This window comes from Neodothiora populina (assembly GCF_041146345.1).
Source record: "Neodothiora populina strain CPC 39397 chromosome Unknown canker_contig_3, whole genome shotgun sequence".
Taxonomy (NCBI): Eukaryota; Fungi; Ascomycota; class Dothideomycetes; order Dothideales; family Dothioraceae; genus Neodothiora; species Neodothiora populina.
In genome coordinates, this window is record NW_027191417.1 from 459,553 (window position 1) to 477,845 (window position 18,293).

At 51.1% G+C, this 18,293-nt stretch overlaps 4 protein-coding genes across 4 annotated transcripts; 1 reads left to right on the forward strand and 3 right to left on the reverse strand.

Annotated features, from left to right (window-relative positions):
- Positions 1-2,880: 2,880 nt before the first annotated feature.
- Positions 2,881-5,380, reverse strand: AAFC00_004570 (uncharacterized protein; the record flags this gene model as incomplete). Its single annotated transcript, XM_069344234.1, has 5 exons — positions 2,881-3,235; positions 3,300-4,099; positions 4,155-4,882; positions 4,935-4,962; positions 5,024-5,380. The coding sequence occupies 5 exons, from the start codon at positions 5,378-5,380 to the stop codon at positions 2,881-2,883; spliced, it is 2,268 nt and encodes a 755-aa protein (XP_069196653.1).
- A 5,007-nt stretch (positions 5,381-10,387) lies between these two features.
- Positions 10,388-13,074, reverse strand: AAFC00_004571 (uncharacterized protein; the record flags this gene model as incomplete). The annotated part of the gene is made up of 2 exons (XM_069344235.1): positions 10,388-10,558; positions 10,621-13,074. 2 exons carry the CDS (start codon positions 13,072-13,074, stop codon positions 10,388-10,390), a joined length of 2,625 nt encoding a protein of 874 aa, XP_069196654.1.
- Positions 13,075-15,920: 2,846 nt separating this feature from the next.
- On the forward strand, positions 15,921-17,243 carry AAFC00_004572 (uncharacterized protein; the record flags this gene model as incomplete). Its single annotated transcript, XM_069344236.1, has 1 exon — positions 15,921-17,243. The coding sequence occupies one exon, from the start codon at positions 15,921-15,923 to the stop codon at positions 17,241-17,243; it is 1,323 nt and encodes a 440-aa protein (XP_069196655.1).
- A 256-nt stretch (positions 17,244-17,499) lies between these two features.
- Positions 17,500-18,180, reverse strand: AAFC00_004573 (uncharacterized protein; the record flags this gene model as incomplete). Its single annotated transcript, XM_069344237.1, has 1 exon — positions 17,500-18,180. The coding sequence occupies one exon, from the start codon at positions 18,178-18,180 to the stop codon at positions 17,500-17,502; it is 681 nt and encodes a 226-aa protein (XP_069196656.1).
- Positions 18,181-18,293: the final 113 nt, after the last annotated feature.

The following is an 18,293-nucleotide window of genomic DNA, read 5'->3' on the forward strand; positions in this document are numbered from 1 at the left end:
ATCACGTCTTCAAGCTCAAGTCTTCAAGAGGAAGGTAGACTCGTCTATATTATTAGGTACTACTGCAGCTGCAATAACAGTTATAGCAACTTCAGTGGTACTACGGTACCGTATAACACTAGCAGTAGTAACCTACTGTAGTCCCAGCCAGCCAGCTCGGCCGATTTAAGTCCTGTCCATGCACGCGCAGCGCACGCCGCAAGACCCCCATAAGTAACGCAACGCAACGCAAAGAGTGCCGGGACCCGTGCCTGTCCTCCCCCGAGTCCATCTGCCAGACCGAGCGGGCGGGGCCACTAGAGGTAAGGTTGGTGGGTTTTTTTTGGAAAGTGGGTGAGGACTGTAAAGCCATTTATGCTTTTTCGACCATCTTCGCTGCTGTGCGATGTGTTGTTAGGGAAAAGAATGGAATGTCGTCCACTACTATTTCTCGTACCTATGTACCATTCTATTCCTCGAAACTAAGCTACCTTACCTACCTTGGCTGAGGTTTCTCCTCTTCTCACTTGTCGAGTCTTTTTGCTTTTTGTCTCGGGATCATCCTATGGTCGGAAGTTAGCGGACATGCAAGGGACTTGCCACTTGTCTTGGTCTCTGATGTTGGTCCGTCCGTTGAGAGTACCAAACGTGTTTGTTCCTTTTAATCTTTTGGGTTTCGAAACGTCTTACTCTCTTTTTTCTAGCTTGAAGTGGGGTCCACGTTTTGTTTCTGGATCTTATTCCGAGGTGGGGCTTCTGTTTTTTCGAGAGCGTTTTTGTTTTTGGGTTTTGAATTTTAAGAATGCTTGGTAGATGAAGTAGGGGAGTGGAGAAGGGGCGTTCGAGCAGTTGGTCGTGGTAGGTACAGTAGTAGGTGCTGTACGGACCACAGTGTGAGATGACTATACTGCTGTGAGCCAATACTTGATGTCTGCTTTGATATGCTGCTACATGGAATGCCCAATCGGTATATCTCCTAGTATAATGTCACCGCGTTACTAGTGAGGGTATAGGATCAGAATTCAGTATCGCAACTTAGCAATCTCATAGTTGTGTACAGAGGCGTTTATCAACACAATATAGTAGTCTACATTCAAAGAGGCATCCACCAGGACTCCCGGCATAAGCCACAAGAGGAGAATCACCGAACAGATCTCTCCAAAGCCGCACACTTCTTCTCATTCTTCTCTTCTTCTCACTTCGGATATGATTTCTCTCGTCGAAGGAAAAGTCAGATTAATTACACACTAGGAAGCGCGAGAAGAGAGAGTCAGCGCAGGTGCAATAACAGCCCACTGAAGAAGAAGAAGGAGAAGGACGATCACGAACAAGATAGTCTCGGTGATAATCCCGCAGTAATAGCAGGGCAGGTGTAGCAGTAAGGGTGATAGCAATACTTAGTAGCAACACCAACTGAATCCTTCCAACATCATGCATCCTCCGTCAGGTTCTATATTAATACTACAACGAACCCACCAACATCAACGATCAGGAAATCAACTTCCAACACGGAGCGCGCGCGCGAGAGAGGGAGAGAGAGCTAACACCAATCTAAGCCTATGTATACAAACACGTACATATATCGCCATGTCCGAAACCAGCCCACAAACCCCCATCGCAACCACCATCTCTTTCTCTACCCCTGATTTCTCGGTCTTTGATTCCTCACTTCTCGTCTCCGTTCTCGTCATCGCTCAATATCAACCCATGCGTTGAGAAGATTTAACGTTTCAATGGTCTCATTAGCCCGAAACAGTCCAGCGGGTGTTTATTACAGTACTTTTACATGGGTAGGAGAATTATAGAGACCGAGAGGGGGAGGCGCAGGGCAAGGGCAAGAGGGATAGCGAGAACGAGAGAGAAAGCACGTGTTTGGGACCTGAAGTTAGACGCCTCCGGTCTGTTTTCCAGTAAGTGAGTTGATCCCTGTTGACTGGATCGAGTCGAAGGGGGAGGGGGGGGGGCAACACTAGACGCCCGAATCAGAGAGGCTTATGTGTATGTATATGTGCGTGTATGTGCACTGCACTGCATGAAACAGCTGTCGCGCGCAACGTGTAAGCTCTGTGTGGCTGTCCGGCTGGTTGCTGCTTCCGTTCTCTTTGCTTGTCCAATATGTTGAGCAAAATAAAAAAGTGTGGAGCGGGAAAATGCATTTATCCATTCCGAGCGACTAAGCAGACGATCACTTTTGTTGTTGCTGCAATGTAAATCGTGCCTCCTTCTTGGCCCTAATACCCAGATACAACACGCCGGCTAAGACGGGCTCCGTTGTTCCACTGGCACGGACAAGAGAAGCAGGGAAAAGAAAGAATTGCGATGCATGGTAATATAATCTTGCTATACTCTACATGAAAATGATATCAATAGAAGAAGGGAGGAGGGGTAAAGCGGAAGCGGAACAGAAAAGGGAAAAAAAAAGCTGGGGTAGGCGGAATATATTCGAAACCATGCCGAGGGCATCGAAAGTACTCCGCCGCCATCCCAATCCGAAAAAGACCTAGAGACGGGTCCGTCTAATCTCCATGATTCCGTACTTTGTCGTACCAACATGTCGGTGCCGGTACGAGGAAGCTATGTTCCTAACCACGTCCACAAACTCGTGGTATGATGCGGGAAAAAGGTAGGTAAGAAGCGAAAAAGCGGGCGGCCTTGTTGCGCTCCGCTAATTGTAGTTAAGAGGACCGAGCTGCTAGCCGGAGCAGCTGGATGAGAACGGAAGCTGGTAAATGGCAGAAAACTCTCCATCAAGTTGACCATGTCTTTCCCGGGGGCGTATCGAAAAATGGAGAAACAAATTGCGCACGGCATCGTAATATCCACAAAGGTGCGGCTATGCTGTCCAAGTCGCCCCGGTCGATGCCAATGTTCTTGGAAGTTGCGGAAATTCGTAGATGGGTATCATGTCCAGGTTTGCATCTCCGGGCTACTATCAAAGCCTTCGAAAGGGCCGTCACCAATGACCGATGATGAGCTTGCAAGAAACTCAAACTGGTCACTGTCGGTCCCCGTTGTGCTGCTGCTCTTGCCTTCTCTCGTCTCGGCATCTTCGATGTTGAGGGCGCTGAACAGGCCCTTCATGGATTTCAGACTCGTAGCAACATCGTCTAGTGGGTCCAGAGCACGATATTCGAGAAACTCGCGAATAGACTTGAGGATATGAGGATATGTTGTTTCGTCCTCGAGCCACCATTGCATTACATCGACACCCCACATGTCGGTCAAGCGTTGACGTAAAGCGTTTGGATATAGATAGCTGTAAAACAGTAGATTAGCAAGCCGGAATGAAGTGATAAAAGCACAAGGCTTCAGCAACTTACCCGCAAGTTTCAATAGTGGCATACTTGCGCCTACACCACATTGTTGTCTTGTCGTCCTTAGGCAAACAAGCTGCAGACATACCCAAACTGGCCTGAGCTCCTAGAATCATAGCGGTTGAATCTCGCTCGCAGTATTGCAAAGCCTCAAACATCTTACAAATCTTGAAGGCTAGTGCGACAACCTCTTCACCGTCCACGAGTGGGCTGAACTGCGCAATTTGCGACTTAAACAGTAAATATATTGCCCAGAAGTCGATCAGGATAAAGTTCCAGGTGAAGAGCTCATCCGCCCATAGGAATTTAGGATCTGTGCTGTCGACAATGTTGTCCTCGTTTGACTCCGGTGCGTTGGGGAACTGGCTGACGAATTTGCGGGTATCCATGAACGCGTTCTCTAGACCCGTTTTCATGGTCTCGAGTGTTGACATGATAGTCATCATGTCCTGGCCAAACTCTTCGTCACTCGTGATACCCTTCTGTTTCTTCGCGAATAGAAAGGCAATGTCAGCAGCAATCAACCTGGATTTGGCAAACTTTTCCTCAAATAAAGAACCCAAATCCTTGGGCTTGTCTCTGGCTTGACGGGTATAGAAGTCTGCACACGCTACGTGCCATTCGCGGTCCAAAACTGTCTCATATCCTGACATGAAACCGGCAAAGAGGTCGAATCGGATATACCAGGCAATGATCTTACGATGCGTCTCACTCCGCATGATGGTCTCCGGTGTGAATATCTCCGTGATGATTTGGTATGCTGCTCTTTGATGGATCAACAGATTCACCCAGTCGCCCAGGGTTTCCTAGATGGGGGAATCAGCATTCATCGTGTACAAGGTAGTGAACAGGTGTACTTACCTCGAACGTCGCGAGCTCTAAGATTGTGAGCACAGTCGCAAGAGAATGTTTTGGGGTCCGGGCAAGTGATTCTCGTAATAAAGACACGGATTTGTTGTAATAACCTAGAAAGTCCTCGAGGTGTCCATCCGGTTTGTTCAAGGTGTGGTGGTATGCTGAAAAGGCAGTGATGGCGTATAGAAGTGGTTCGTACGACAAGGCGATCTCCAGGAATGTCGTTCTCAAGAAGTCGCCAGGATCGGTCTTCATGGAATAGTGATGGTATGTCACATGCTCACGATGATAGTTGATGTAGAATCTGACTTGACTAGGTAATTGAGAGAACTTGCTGCTCTGCGGATTCCCATGCTTTAGTTTCTGCCGCGACTGCTGTCGTGCAAGACCTGGCCTTGAAGTGGGCCTCCGTGATTCATTGGGCGATTCGCGAGCCGGACTTCGGACTCGTGGACTTTGGTATGGTGACACTGATGAAGATGCATTCGAGAACTTCCGTGAAACTTTTGGTAATGTCGTTGAGCTGACCAGTGTTGTACTTGAAGCGGTCTCTGGACTGTCTTCGTCGTCCGGGATAGGGGGAAGTCTTTCATGGTCCATCGAGTCGTGTTCTCCTTCTGAGGAAGGTGAGTGTAGCTCTGTCGAGCCTCTTCTCAGCGGCCCTCGCGAGGCCTTGGCTGAGGACGGCGCTGTCAATTCCGGATAGACACATTCTCGCTTGCCCTTTCGGCACCCTGTATGATCGTCAGTCAAGACGACCGAGAATGAATAGGTGAGCCTACTCACTTTCGCAAGTGGGATGGCTCTCATCACACTGCAGCACATAATTAGATCAGACACCACTCGCCAACTACATAAACGAACGAACAAAATACCTTCACTCTTCGTTGTCGACAAGTGTAGCATCCGCTACGAGTCCTGCGATGCTTGACGTGATCCGGACCAGCTATTGATCGTCGTTTACCACGAGCGCCTGGCTGTGATGAGGAAGCTGAAGGCGGTACTGTTGCCGTTCCTGCTGCACCGCTATGGTCCTCCATATCAGAGTAATTGTTGAGGGTTTCGGATGACATTGTCTGCAATTGGTGCATCCTTGAGTTGTATCCGTCGGGAATGATTATTCCGTCCGATGTGGTCATCAGACCATCGGTTTGATATATGGATTGCCCGGTCGGATAGAAGCCGCCTGTGTGAGAAAGCGTGGGTACCCCTCCATAGTAGTGACTGTCCATTTTAGGTGATAGGATTCTGGTTTTTTGGCTCCGGTCTTTGATGGTATCAAACGAAGAAGTGGACAGCCATGGAGTATACCTTATGCTTTCGTATGGGAGAGAGGAGTCAGGCCTATATGGAACAATTGCCCAATTAAGTCCGGAAGACCGACGTATGATCAGTCCAAGGTCTCCAGAGGGTTCATTTAGTTATTGCCTGGAAGCACCGACAGATCGTGATAATGGGGCGCCTCCTGAATAAGAACGTGCAGTGGATCCAATGAGAATCTCCCGTTATTGGATCCCCCCGGCGGCAAGAAGCAGGATAGCACAGCAAGCACTATTGTCGAGAAATATCGAAACTGGGCTAGACCTCTAGTGCTGTCGGTCCCAGAGAGCTATATCTTCTGGATAAGTGGTGACTATCTTGTGGTCAAAGTCTAGTTAGGGTGTGGATGCGGAAATCGAAAACGGATCGAAGGGCATATATTAATTGCTGCGGGGGGGTTTTATGATGGGAACGTAAGTGATTGCACCGGTCTCAGTCCAGTATGGTCGACAGTTGGTCTCTGCTTCCGAATCCAAAGTTTAACAATGAGGTGGAACAAGATACATTGGCACAAATGCCGACGACAGAGTAACCCAGAGTGCTGTCTGTCCCTTCTTTTCTGTGATGATGTGCGTGCTCACACACACTACTACACTACTCAACCCACCACACACGGATTCCCAAGACACACTTCCGCCGTAACAGCCCTGGCGCCCGGACTGGAGATTCGATCGGGGCAAAGAGTGAGATGATGTTTGGGCCGTTCCCGGATCTGGTTTGGGTGCTCGTGGATTGTGCAGGGATGAAGGGTGATCCTGTCTCTACCTAGTTGCGGGTGCCTAAAAAGCGCCCGCGATCTTCAGGATGAGCTTGCTAAGTGGTCTTTTCTCCCTGCTGGCTGGCCGTGGTCCTGCAGTGTGACCGCAGGCGGGGAGGGGCGCGCTCTAAGAAAGACAAATTGATGCAGAGGCTGGACTGTCTGATCTCCCACTACCGCGCCGTGCCCCTCGCAAGTGAGCTCCCCACCTGGAGGGGCACGACCATCCTAGCGTACGGTTCATCCAGTAGAATGTGGTTTCAGAAAACAACGGGCGAACAGCATTGGCTCATCTGATGACGGCGTCGTCATAGCTTTACAAGTACGTTCACGGGCGCCTCGGTCGAAAACATCGATCAGTGCGGAAAGTGTTCTAAGGAAGCCACAATGGTTTAGGCTTTGGACAGGGAACGCCAGTGCTTTGGCACAACTTTTTTTGGGGATGACGAATCCGCAATGGACCGAAATGCCCATGGACATGGATTTATATTACATTGCTCTGCGGCTTACAATAGTGCTAAATTGTTGCTCGGGCTCATCCCGACTCCAATTAGCTGATATTCACCCTGCTGCCACAAACGCCATGAGCGACTGCATAATGGTAATCATATCATCATCCTGGCTCATCTCCATATGTTCAAAGTACAGTGTACCACCCAGGAGGCATACGTCCGTAAGCCGCCAGACAGAGTTTGGGGAAAACTGCAGATGCGCCGTTCTCCATGCTATTTCAATCCAATAAGCTTCGGACAATGTGAAACATATCTCATGTACTGTACTGCGAACAAGCCGAAGAAATAGTCCATAATAACAAATGTGGACCTGCTTTTAAACCTCTGCTGCGTCGAAGGTTCTGCGTGGGAAGCTACTGTCGTGAAAGTATATTGCCAGATGTCCCGAGGACTCCTGCGCGCGCACATAGTAGTCGTCGTCTGTAGTTTATCCGCGACCAAGAAGTTGCTACGAACCATAGATAAGGGTCCCAATGATGCTATGATGGTCGTCGATCAATACACAAGAAGGGAGTACCAAGGATTAATGGACTTTACTCGGGGCGGCCATTACAGCCTGACACTTTGACACTGTTGCAATTCGCGGTTTCTCTCTGATATGATCCGCTTCATGACAAGGACACGAACCTCTCCCGCACATGGTCAGCCCCAGCATTCCAGCTTTGTCAACGCGCAGCACCGCCGCTGATCGTGGTCGGTTTACGGTATATTCATTAGCTATTTCTGGCAGGTCCGTGAGATGCAAGCTCCCGTGCACCAATGGGTCGCACCGTTGCACACGTGCTGTATTGTAGTACTGTGAGTGCAGAAGCCTGACAGACAGACCTCCCACCACTCAGCGATGACGATGGACGCTGTGGCCCGCATGGATTAGTCCACGAGGACCCTTCCTTACATGTTCTTTTCGAGGCAGGAAGTGTAAGTTAGGTCTCCCATGACAAGGTTTGCGGCAGCATTGGGATCAGCGGGGTTTTGACACATGGCAAAGTGAGAGTTTCACGGCAATATTAGATCATTCCTCTTGACGCATGCGGAGGGGGAGGGATGAGGAAGGGGGGGTGAACTGATGGAGGATGGGGAGTGGGCTCAGCTCCGAAAGTAACAAAGGCTGCAGTAAGCACCGCCGAGTCAGGACTAAATTAAATTTGAATAATGTGATTCGTCCCAGTATGGGATATCTTGCGAAAGTGAGGTACTGAGATCATCGATCACGACCCCTCCCAATTGCGAAATCATCGCGTCAGGGAAGGAGGATACAACAGTACACAGGTCATTTTTCGTCCTTCGTGTTGCTTCTGCGGCAAGTCACACGCCCGCGCTGTCCACCCGGCGCTCTTGTTCGAGATTGGCAGTGGAATAAGGGAAAGGGTAACGCCACACCATGACTTTTCGGTGCCAGCAAGTGGAATAACGTCCTCTTGTAGATCAGTCGTCGCGGAGTGAACGCAGCAAAGCGTTATTGAGTGGGCAGAAAAAGTGGTACCCACGTAGTAAGGCTCATAGTTCCGGCATTAAATGTCATCGGCGGCCCTCACCTAAGGTACCTAAGGTGATCAACCTTCGTAATCCTGTAGGCACCGCACTACAGGAAACACGGTCGTTCATATGCGGCCGCTATGTTGATACAGCGCAGTGGATCTGCTCTAAAGTATGCTCATTAGCTGTGTTAGATAACCCGCCGCGCTAGTGCAGCAGCAGAGATCGGGACGGGAGCTAGGTGGTGCGGTGGGCCAGGAGGCTCCGACGACCCTCCGCAAGGGATCACTTGAGTCAAAGCTTCTTGTGATTCAGGAAGGTGCTAATGTCCTGATAACGCGAATCGAGAATCACCGGAGGAGGGGAGAATACGCCGTCGGGAAATCGAGATGGATAGACGGAAACGGTGGAATATTCAGGTGATTAGGACCTAGAGCATGTAATCGACAAACCGTTTGGCCAGGACATGATTAGTCCTCCACCGGTGCTGCGCGACTGCACAAGAGTGACGTTATCCTCCAACCAGTAGAGCATTGCGAGCGTGTCGAGAATGGTGGCTAAGTCTTGGGGGGGAAATGTAGCATATATTTACTAAACATCACTAAGTCCTATGCAATTTCTCCGTACATATGCCCTTTTGGCTAAAACGTCAAGACATCATAGACTAAGGATTCGAGTCAGCGTAGCCATGCTAAGCTTTTTGAGACCAGAGCACTACGGAACAATGGTCACAGGGCATCAAGGCTGCAGAACCTTCGCAATCATGAGCAGGACGATCGTATGAGCAATTCAGCCGAAATAAGTCCAAAGACCGTGAAGCAATACCTCGAATTACATACCGTTGACCGAGCGTTTCGAGGAGGCTCAGAGGAGGGAGGCGTTAAGGTAACGTCCGTCGGAGCATTGATTGGTTTGCTCGAGTCCCAGGGAACGTGGTTTAGAAGGCTTGTCCAATGTCGAAGTACAGTACATGGGGCACATGGCTTCGTCGGCAAAGTTCTCCTCACGGTTTAAAGTCGACGTCGGCGATCACCTCCGTAGCACGTTTTTTGATGCACGCTGCTTCCCTTGGCTTGTCCTCTTGTTTGCCATCGTTGCACAATGCATACCTTGATTTAACCTTTCAACGACTGATCCCTAGTGATGATATTCCCTGGTCCGCGAATACTCTGACATGTCCGAGAGGAAGACTGGCATGATGCTTCTTCTCCATAACATGTCACAGCTGCCACCGCTTTGGTGTTTGCGAGATTGCGTGTCCCGTGTCACGACTGCAATGCGGCGAACGCAGCTGTCCCTTCAACGTCCCTCCGATCTACGGTTTGTCTCAGATGCGAGCAATCTCCCGTAACTCCGTCGGATTTTCAACCATCTGCACGTAAGAGGATAGTCCAGCACTCCTACACGTCTTGGGTATCACTGCTACGTATCATTCATCGCCTTCTATTGCCATTAGAGGGGTTGTCTCCCGACGGTGCACATTGTGGCCGAGCTCTTGTCTCTAGTCGTTCCTCACAAAGTGCGGTGTATTGTGCTAAAGGATAAAGGCATGCCGTCATGTTGGGGGTCTCACGGTACGGAGTTGTGCGAAATAACGTGCGTCAGTAGATGGATTCTTGAGATTATTATGAGCTACCTATACGCAGCCAGTGCGTCAATGGTATGTGAGAAAAACACATGGCCCTGCTGTACCGTCGCCACCGCACGTCGGGCCTTCTTGCATCATCGACTATCGAGTCTTCTACAATAGGGTGGTCTGCTCGTGTGACAAGCCTTTGCGAGCCTTTCTCACATGATTGGAATAAGACCAGCGTGGTGATCCAAGCTTTGGCGTTGTTGCTCCCACGTCAAGCAAATCCGCCTCGGGAACCGATACCCCATTAACACAGTGATAAAGCGCAGTGAATGGAAAAAAGACAATTTGTGAAACGCTCCAAACGCCGCGGCGCAATGCGATTCTGACTCGAATGATGTTTTGTGTGCTTGTGCGAGAAGCAATAAGAAAAATGGAAAAAAAGAGGGTCATGAGAAGATTCGTGAACGGATCAGTCGTAAAAATGGATGGTCGATCGGGTGTCAGCGGCCCATGATGCATCGAAGCATAGTGTAGTGAACATGGTCGGGTTGTCAAGTGACCGATGCGTATGATCTGCTTGGGAAGTGGTGTGACCAGATCAAACAACAGTCGACGCTGCATCGACGAAGCTTGCACTGGATGAGGTGGCGGCTGACTCGCCTTGGTTAGGAGTATCTTGAGTTGTGTTTGGCGGCGCACCAGCCTTCGCCTTCTCGTCAACACCTTGGCCGCGACACAAGGGGCAGGAGTTGCGACCCTTGGTGAGCCACTGGAATCTATTAGAAATCTTGCAGGATGTGACACTGGTGAGTTAAGAAAGCTCGAACGTACCTCGTCAATGCACTCTCGGTGGAACAAGTGCTTGCACTTGACCAATTGTCTGGCCTCATCGTCGGCTTCGAAGTCACACAGACAGACAAGACAGCGTTGCTCGTCGACAAGCTCGACTCGCTCACTCTGTTCCGCAGCGACTGCGACCAGCGTCAGGCCGTGCTCGGGTGTCTGCAAAGTCTCAATCTTGAATATGCCACCGGCATTTGCAACATCTTGGTCACTAGCCACTGGTGGTTTCGCCGGGCCGAGAAGTGCGGATAGCAGCATCATGTCTTCGTAAGTGGGCGAATCCGTGAAGAGGCTGGGTGTGGTGAGTATAGGGTGATTCTCAGGGTAGCTACCACCGAGAACATAGATGATCCAGCTGCGAGTGTTCTCCGAAGGGGGACTTGGATTGTCTGGCTCGACAAAACCATTGCGACGAGAAGAGAAGGTACCGCGGTAGTCAGACTCGCTGAGCCTACGCTGCCGAGGCCCGCGTGGCCGCAACGGCGTATCCTCTGATGGCGTCTCTAACGTGGTGGTCGTCGTTGTGCGGATGATGCTCTCTCGCTGGCGGGAGTTTGAATGAACCGAAGTCGGTCGAGATGGGGACGCGATGGAGCTCGTTGATGCGATTCTGGACAGAGTAGGCATGGCGGCAGACGAGGACGGATGACGAGGGTTAGCAGAGACGTCGCTGGCCATGGAAGTAGGACGACGGAACGAGCGCTCGGGAGACCTATGGTGGCGCTGAGCGTCATATCCGGACGCAATGCCGTTGATGCCACCCATGCTGGCCCGACGTCTGTGTGTGAAATGGGTGCCGTTCTGGGGGCTCCTTAGGATGTTATCGATGCTGTCGTGATCCACCGTATTGTCACCAAAGGGTGTGGTAGGCAATGCCGAGAGTGCGTCGAGGAAGGGCGGCATGCCGTTGTCGTCGGCACTGTCAGTCCCGCTCGCAGGGTTCACAGATCTGATGCCAACTATGATGATGGGCACCATACGACCATCGGGGTTGGTCTCGGGCGCAGGGGAAGCGGTGTTGCTATTGCTCTGGGGCAAGGCAGCATCGCCAGTAGCAGAATTTGCGGCAGCAGCTGCTGGTGCTGGAGAGGCAAAGCGAAACATACGGAAAAAGTTCAGGGGTGCATTTGGGGCTTGAGGAGATGTGCCCGTCTCGTCGTTGTGACCAGCACCACGGAGGGCGGCTGCCAATCTTCCGCTTTCCAGTGACTGTAGAAAGCTGTTGAATGTGCCATCGTCGCCATCGCCTGCAACACTACGAGCATCTGCAATGGCTTGCTGGTTACCTTCGAGCAGGGTGGCTGCGGTCGCTGCTGCTGCGACGGAAAGTAGCCTGGACAGCAGCGCTGTATTATCCTCTCCTGCAGCACCAGCGCCGGCGCCATCTCTGGTATTCCTTGTTCCTGCCTCTGCTTCTGCGCCCGATGCGGAATCGGTTGGTGTGTTCGGAGAGCGGCGCCTCCTCGTAAAAGTACGTTGGGCACGATCGGATCTGAGATTAGACAGACGGTCGGATAGACCATTCGCCAGGCGGTGACTAGATCTTCTGGACGGGGTTCGCTGACTCGTGGGTGTACCGGCGCTGACCGTGGTGGTGAGAGCTTCGAAGTCCAGATCTAGAGCAGTTTGCGAGACATCGGGCAGGGTGAAATCAAGACCATGTGTAGCAGCTCTTGGCAGTCCGGATGGTCTTGCTGAGGCAGCGAGAGGCGAAGGTGTAGGGTTGGGGTTGCGGCGGAAGGACATATTCGACAGGTTGTTAATCGAGGCGTTGATCGAGGTTCTGGCACGTTGGAGACGAGATGGACGAGAGAATGGCGTGGTCGGAGTTGCGTCGCTGGCGAGCATCGACGTCGACGTGGACGCGGCGGCAGTGGTGGAGCGGTTGTCTTCATCATCGTTAGTGGTGTGGTTGTTGTACTGATTGTCATTGTCATTGTCGTTGTCATCGCCGGGAGCAACGGGGTCGCGAGGCGGTGAAGAATGAACGTTGTTCAGGAAGTGAGAGAGACGGTTGAACGAGGTTGAGCGAGGGCGCCTGGGTCTCGGTCTCGGTCGAGGTTGTGATTGTGACTGCAGCTCTTCATTCGCATTGCAATCACCTCCGCTCTCCTGGTTGTGAGGGTGACTTCTGTCGTTGTTCTGTTCATGGTCCTGACCGTCGGCTGGGGGGTTGCGAGATTCGAGATAAGGCAGATGTAGTAATGAACGTCTCCATGCTACGGATCGTCTGCTGGTGCTGTTGCTAGTGCTGTTGCTGTTGCTGTTGCTGTTGCTGTTGCTGTTGCTGTTGCTGTTGCTGGTGCTGTTGCTGGTGCTGTTACCATTACTGATGCTACCTGTGTTGTGCTCCGGCGCAGGCTGTGTGGATGTAGAAAAGGGTAATGATGTTGACGACGAGGGTGCAGTTGCCGAAGTCGGTGAAGACGTGGCCTGGCCCATGTCTTGTTATCTGCAGTGTCCCCGCTGCGCACGTGTGGAGTGATTCGATTTTATTAGATAAAAACGTTGGGAAAGTCGTCAGAGATGAGGACAAGGCTGAGTAATAGACGACGACGACGATGACGACTCAAAGGATGGTGTTGATAGTGATGGCGGAAGACAGACTCGGTCCGGAGATGGAGATGGAGATGGAGATGGACGGCGTCAGATAATAATCGAAGGTCCGGTGAGAGTGAGAAACACCCTGCTCGGACAGTGAGGGGGGAGGCACCAGCACTGGGGGGTACGCAAAGGCGAAGGTGAGATTAGATGGTGATAGGGGCGGGGGGGGGGGGGGGAAGAATGTTCACGGATGATGGAGTATCAGTCGCCCATGTACAGAAGTGGGAATGATTATTGGTCGATAGTTGATGCCCACTGTAGGGGATAAAATAGCAACGACAGTGACAGCGAGCAAATGACACCACGGCGGGTTGAGAAGGGATATGGGAACAGTGGTGTGCCTGATTATTATTGCTGTATACTAAGGCATCTCACTCGCTCAGTCTGTCTTGCGCTCTGGCGCTCTAGCACTCTCTCTAGCACTCTGCTAATGTACTTGATGTACGGCTGTAGCCAGGTAAAGTACTGCATTGCCCTTGAACATGGCCTCATGGCGCCCGCCGCGCTGACCAAAATGCTGCCAAGCGTCCTTTGCCCTTTGCCCTTGACGCGTGCCGCTGTGCCTCGTGTGTCAGACCAGCTTATATCCAGAGATATACCTAAGGTACCTGTACCTTGATTTACTACATGTACATAATGCTCATGTGACGGACGGTGGAAGGTCTGGCCAGCGAGAGTTTTCGTGCTGTGTGTGGGCTATATCTCGACTCCTTTGCTCTGGATGAGTTGCTGGAACTGCATCGTGTCGCCATACAGTCGACTTCGTGCACCTCCAACGCATGTGCAGCGTGCCCGTGGCCATATGTTCCGGGCGTTTTGTCCTGCCCTGTCGGTCTGCCTTCGGGGATGGGCCACGTACAAGTGCTTCGCCCCTCTGATTGGCCAGTCTACATGGCCGGCCATCCATTCCGCGCTTTAGACTCGTAGATTGGTCGAGATATACAAGTACATTGTTGCACAAGATGCAATACAGCCGTATGCTCTCTCGAACAGTGTCTTCATTGATCTAAGTCAGATCGCTGTCGGGCATCCGCAGCATCTGTGTGCGGCCCGAACGCTAACTTGCATCAAGTCCTACTAGACTTTGCCGTTTGACTGGCCGGCATTCTGCATCACAGTTGAGACTTTTCTTCCATCTGTTCCTGTGTAGCGGCCTTGAGATGCTGAGGATATCACCACTCTTCAATCTATGACTCAAGCAGGAAGCGGTCACGTCTCCCTGCATCGACAAGGTCGATTCCTACATAGCTGCAGACTTGAGTGAGGGCTACGATAGCCAAGAAGGTTGTACCTGAGACGAAGAAAAACGGTAAAGAGCTACCAGAACTCTTCACAGTTGCTGGATCGACTCCCGAAACAAATACCTCCAAAGCATCTTTCCATCTGGTAAACCTATTCAGTCAGTAGGGCTACCCTGTCTTTAGTATATCTATTACCTATAAGAACCTTTAGGAAGACTATCGTATCATGCAGTATTCCTGACTAAGGCACCTAATCTCTGTCACATGTGTCTTTTATGTACTCATGGCAACCTCACACAAAGACATATCATCCGAGATTATTCGCATAGATGTCGCCTTCCCCTTACTGAGCTATCGGAGTGGAGGAGCGAGCGGCCTCCTAGGATCATTCACGGTGTTAAGACACCGACAAATGCCTCTACACATCGTCTGCGAGTCAGTAACAGAGACTAGAAGAGTAACATTTTGCGTCAAGAAGTATCGTCGAACTATTTGGCCATAAGCATCCATCAGGAGCCAAATGACATCGATAAGGTAAGCGGTCGTGTGAAAAAGTAGATAGTATATATACAGTTTTTGACAAACTCCACCCAACGTGCTACTATCCCAAGTATGACTTGGAACAGCTTCGATAGTATAACGGTTAGTACGGAGGTCTCATATTTACATGACTTGGTCCCAGACCAGGAAATCCTTAGATCTGAGTTCGATTCTCAGTCGAAGCATTTACTTTTGTTTTTCGTCATCCACCTCTTCAACACTTACTTATAACTGCTCCTCTCGCTTTTGTGGTCTCTGAGAACGTCATTTCCGGTGACAGTGTCTAGTATCTCAAGATTGATGTTGGTAGATTTTATCACTACTGCTATCTTGAAGACACAATATCCATACCAATATGGTAACCCCTGAGGTAAGCAACTGTGCAAGCAAGGGCTGAGTAAAGTTAACTGCTGTGCGACGCTGGCTATGTACCTGAAGTTCGCAGTCTCCGACACCGGTACGGAGGCGAATTTCGGACCCACCGCTGCATGGTGTTTACTGCCAACGTAGATCTGTGAAGACAATAGTCGCATCCGACCTGCGGAATACCAGCCTGAATCTGTTGTGGCGATGGCATTATATTATATATTAGTCTTCTTGTAAAGGCACTGTCCATTAGATGATGCAAAAAAACACTCACTGCATACGCAGTTGTAGTTGAATGCCATGTAAACACTTTTATGAATTTCTTAGTCCGTATGCCGATCGGGTCCGAGAAACCGTTCAAACTTCAGTGAGTCAATGGACAGACCGATAGGCCATCGTGGCGCTATCCACTCCACATTTGTCTGTCTCCAGTACGCTGCTCTCGCTTCCTTCCCCATAAAAGCCCAGATCTGTATCGATATAGACTATAGCCATTGACCCAATTGACTGTATAATTGATCTGAAGCCACTTGTACAATGGCCCCTGGACTCGTAGAAACTGGAAAGCCAGAGGTGGTGACTTCGGAGCTTTCACTTCAACCACCTCAGGCCGCCGAGTCATGGCTCGATGCTCTCAAGCCTGTGCCTACTGACGAGATCTTCGCTCTCCTGGGTGAATACCTCAAAGATCCTCACCCGGACAAAGTCAATTTAAGCGTCGGTGTCTATCGCACAGCAGACTCGAAGCCATGGGTACTCTCTTCCGTGGCGAAAGCAGAAGACAAACTCGTGCAAGAAAAGAGTGAAGCGAGACACGAGTATCTACCAATTGCCGGAGACGTGAAGTTCTTGGAACAGGCCAGAGATCTTTCCCTGGGGTTCAACAAGCAGACTCCGGAGGAAGACAAGAAACGAACTGTTTCCGTCCAGACAATTTCTGGTAGCGGAGCAAACCATGTCGGTGCTGTCTTTTTAGCGAAGTATCTCAAACCGAAGAACATCTGGATGTCTAACCCGACTTGGGGCAACCACCACGCCATCTGGGACGCTGCCAGTTCGGACATCAAGCAGCGATTCTATCCTTACTACGACAATGCGACTCGCAGCCTTGACTTCGATGGCATGGTCAAGACTCTGGACGCCGAAGCTCAAGCAGGCGACGCCATCCTTCTTCAAGCCTGCGCACACAACCCAACAGGACTCGACCCCACTCACGAGCAATGGAAAATCATCGCCGACCTCTGCGAGCGCAAGCGTATCTTCCCCTTCTTCGACATGGCCTACCAGGGATTCGCATCCGGCAGCATCGCAGAGGACTCGTGGGCGATCCGCTACTTCTTCAAGGAGAAGCCGAATCTCGACATGTTCATCGCGCAGTCCTTCTCCAAGAACTTCGGTCTCTACGGTCAGCGTGTCGGCGCTCTGCACTTCGTCCTCAGCAAGCCCGACCCAACTGCCAACGCAGCGGTCTTCACCCATCTCTGCAACATCATTCGCGGAGAATACTCCATGGCTCCCAGCGGCGGCGCGGCGATCGTCAAGACCATTCTCGCCGACCCTGAATTAACGAGTGATTGGCACGCTGACTTGGACGTCATGAGCGGAAGGATCAAGCTGGCGCGTCAGCTTCTTTACGACGAGTTGAAGAAACTCAAGACGCCAGGAACTTGGGAACACATTGTCAACCAGAACGGCATGTTCTCCTATGTCGGTCTCACCCCGGCACAGGTCAGCTTTGTCAAGGAGAAGCATCACGTCTATATGCTTCAGTCAGCCAGAGCGTCCATTTCGGGACTGAACCCCAGTAATGCCGCACATGTCGCCAAGGCTATCGATGATTCCGTGAGAGAGGTGAAGTAGAGGGGTGTTATGTATGAGAATCGGCTGTGACGTTGTCCTTCCGCTTGCTCCTGGATGTCTGTAAACTAGACAAAAAAGTCTTCGACATACACATGATTAGAGTAGATTCGATTCGAGATCAGGACTAGATTGAGACAATTTGAATGATCCATAGTCATACCTTGGTTTACGAACTTCAGAGTGGTTTTGATTCCAAAACGGATTTCTTGCCCACTACCGTTCCGATCCACAGCACCGAACAACAAAATCCCTCCCTCTAGCGACCCTCCTCGAACCTCATCGCCTGCTGCATAGCCACCTCCGTCCACCCCTCCCCATCCACCTTCTCCGGAATGAATCGCCTCATAACCTCCTCCACATACTCCTCCGGCACCCCAACCGCAAGCGCATCTCTGATCCCCGAATTCATCCGCTCTACATACTCCGCCTTAGGCACACTATCACGCGTCATCTCCCTATTGATATAAACAAGCACTTTCCCCATCATTGTCGGCGGCTCTGACCCAACGTCGAGTCTTCGGGACGGGTCATCCGAGGCCCAGATGTCCACTGTGAGGGTCTCCTTCGTGTAGGCGAATGGCACGCCCTCGTTCTCGTCGAGCGCGGCCTCGTCGGCTGGAAGAAGCGAGTATAACAGGCCGTAGGTCACATTGCTGTAGTGCTTCTTGTGGTCATGCTGCTGTTGCTCCTGGGCAGGGCCGGAATCGCTAGATGTTTGACCATGCAATGTCCTTCCATCCATCTCGACGACGTTGGCATAGCCTCGCTGATTGATCTGCCATTGGTAGTTCGATAGCCGCGCGATCCCTTGGTATGTGGACGTTGCACACCTTTGCCGCATTTGGTGCTGCCAGAGATTGCTTCCGTACCCGAAGTAGAGCGTCGGTGGTGTTGTTGTTACGCTTGATGCGGCTGCGGCTGCGCTGAGTAGAGACATTATTTTCTTTTTACTTTGGATCTTGCCAGGACGAGTTGGTGAATCAAGTCTTGGTGGGGGCGTTCAGTTGTGATGTACTGTCTTGGCTGGATGCACGTTGGTGGCGATGGGGC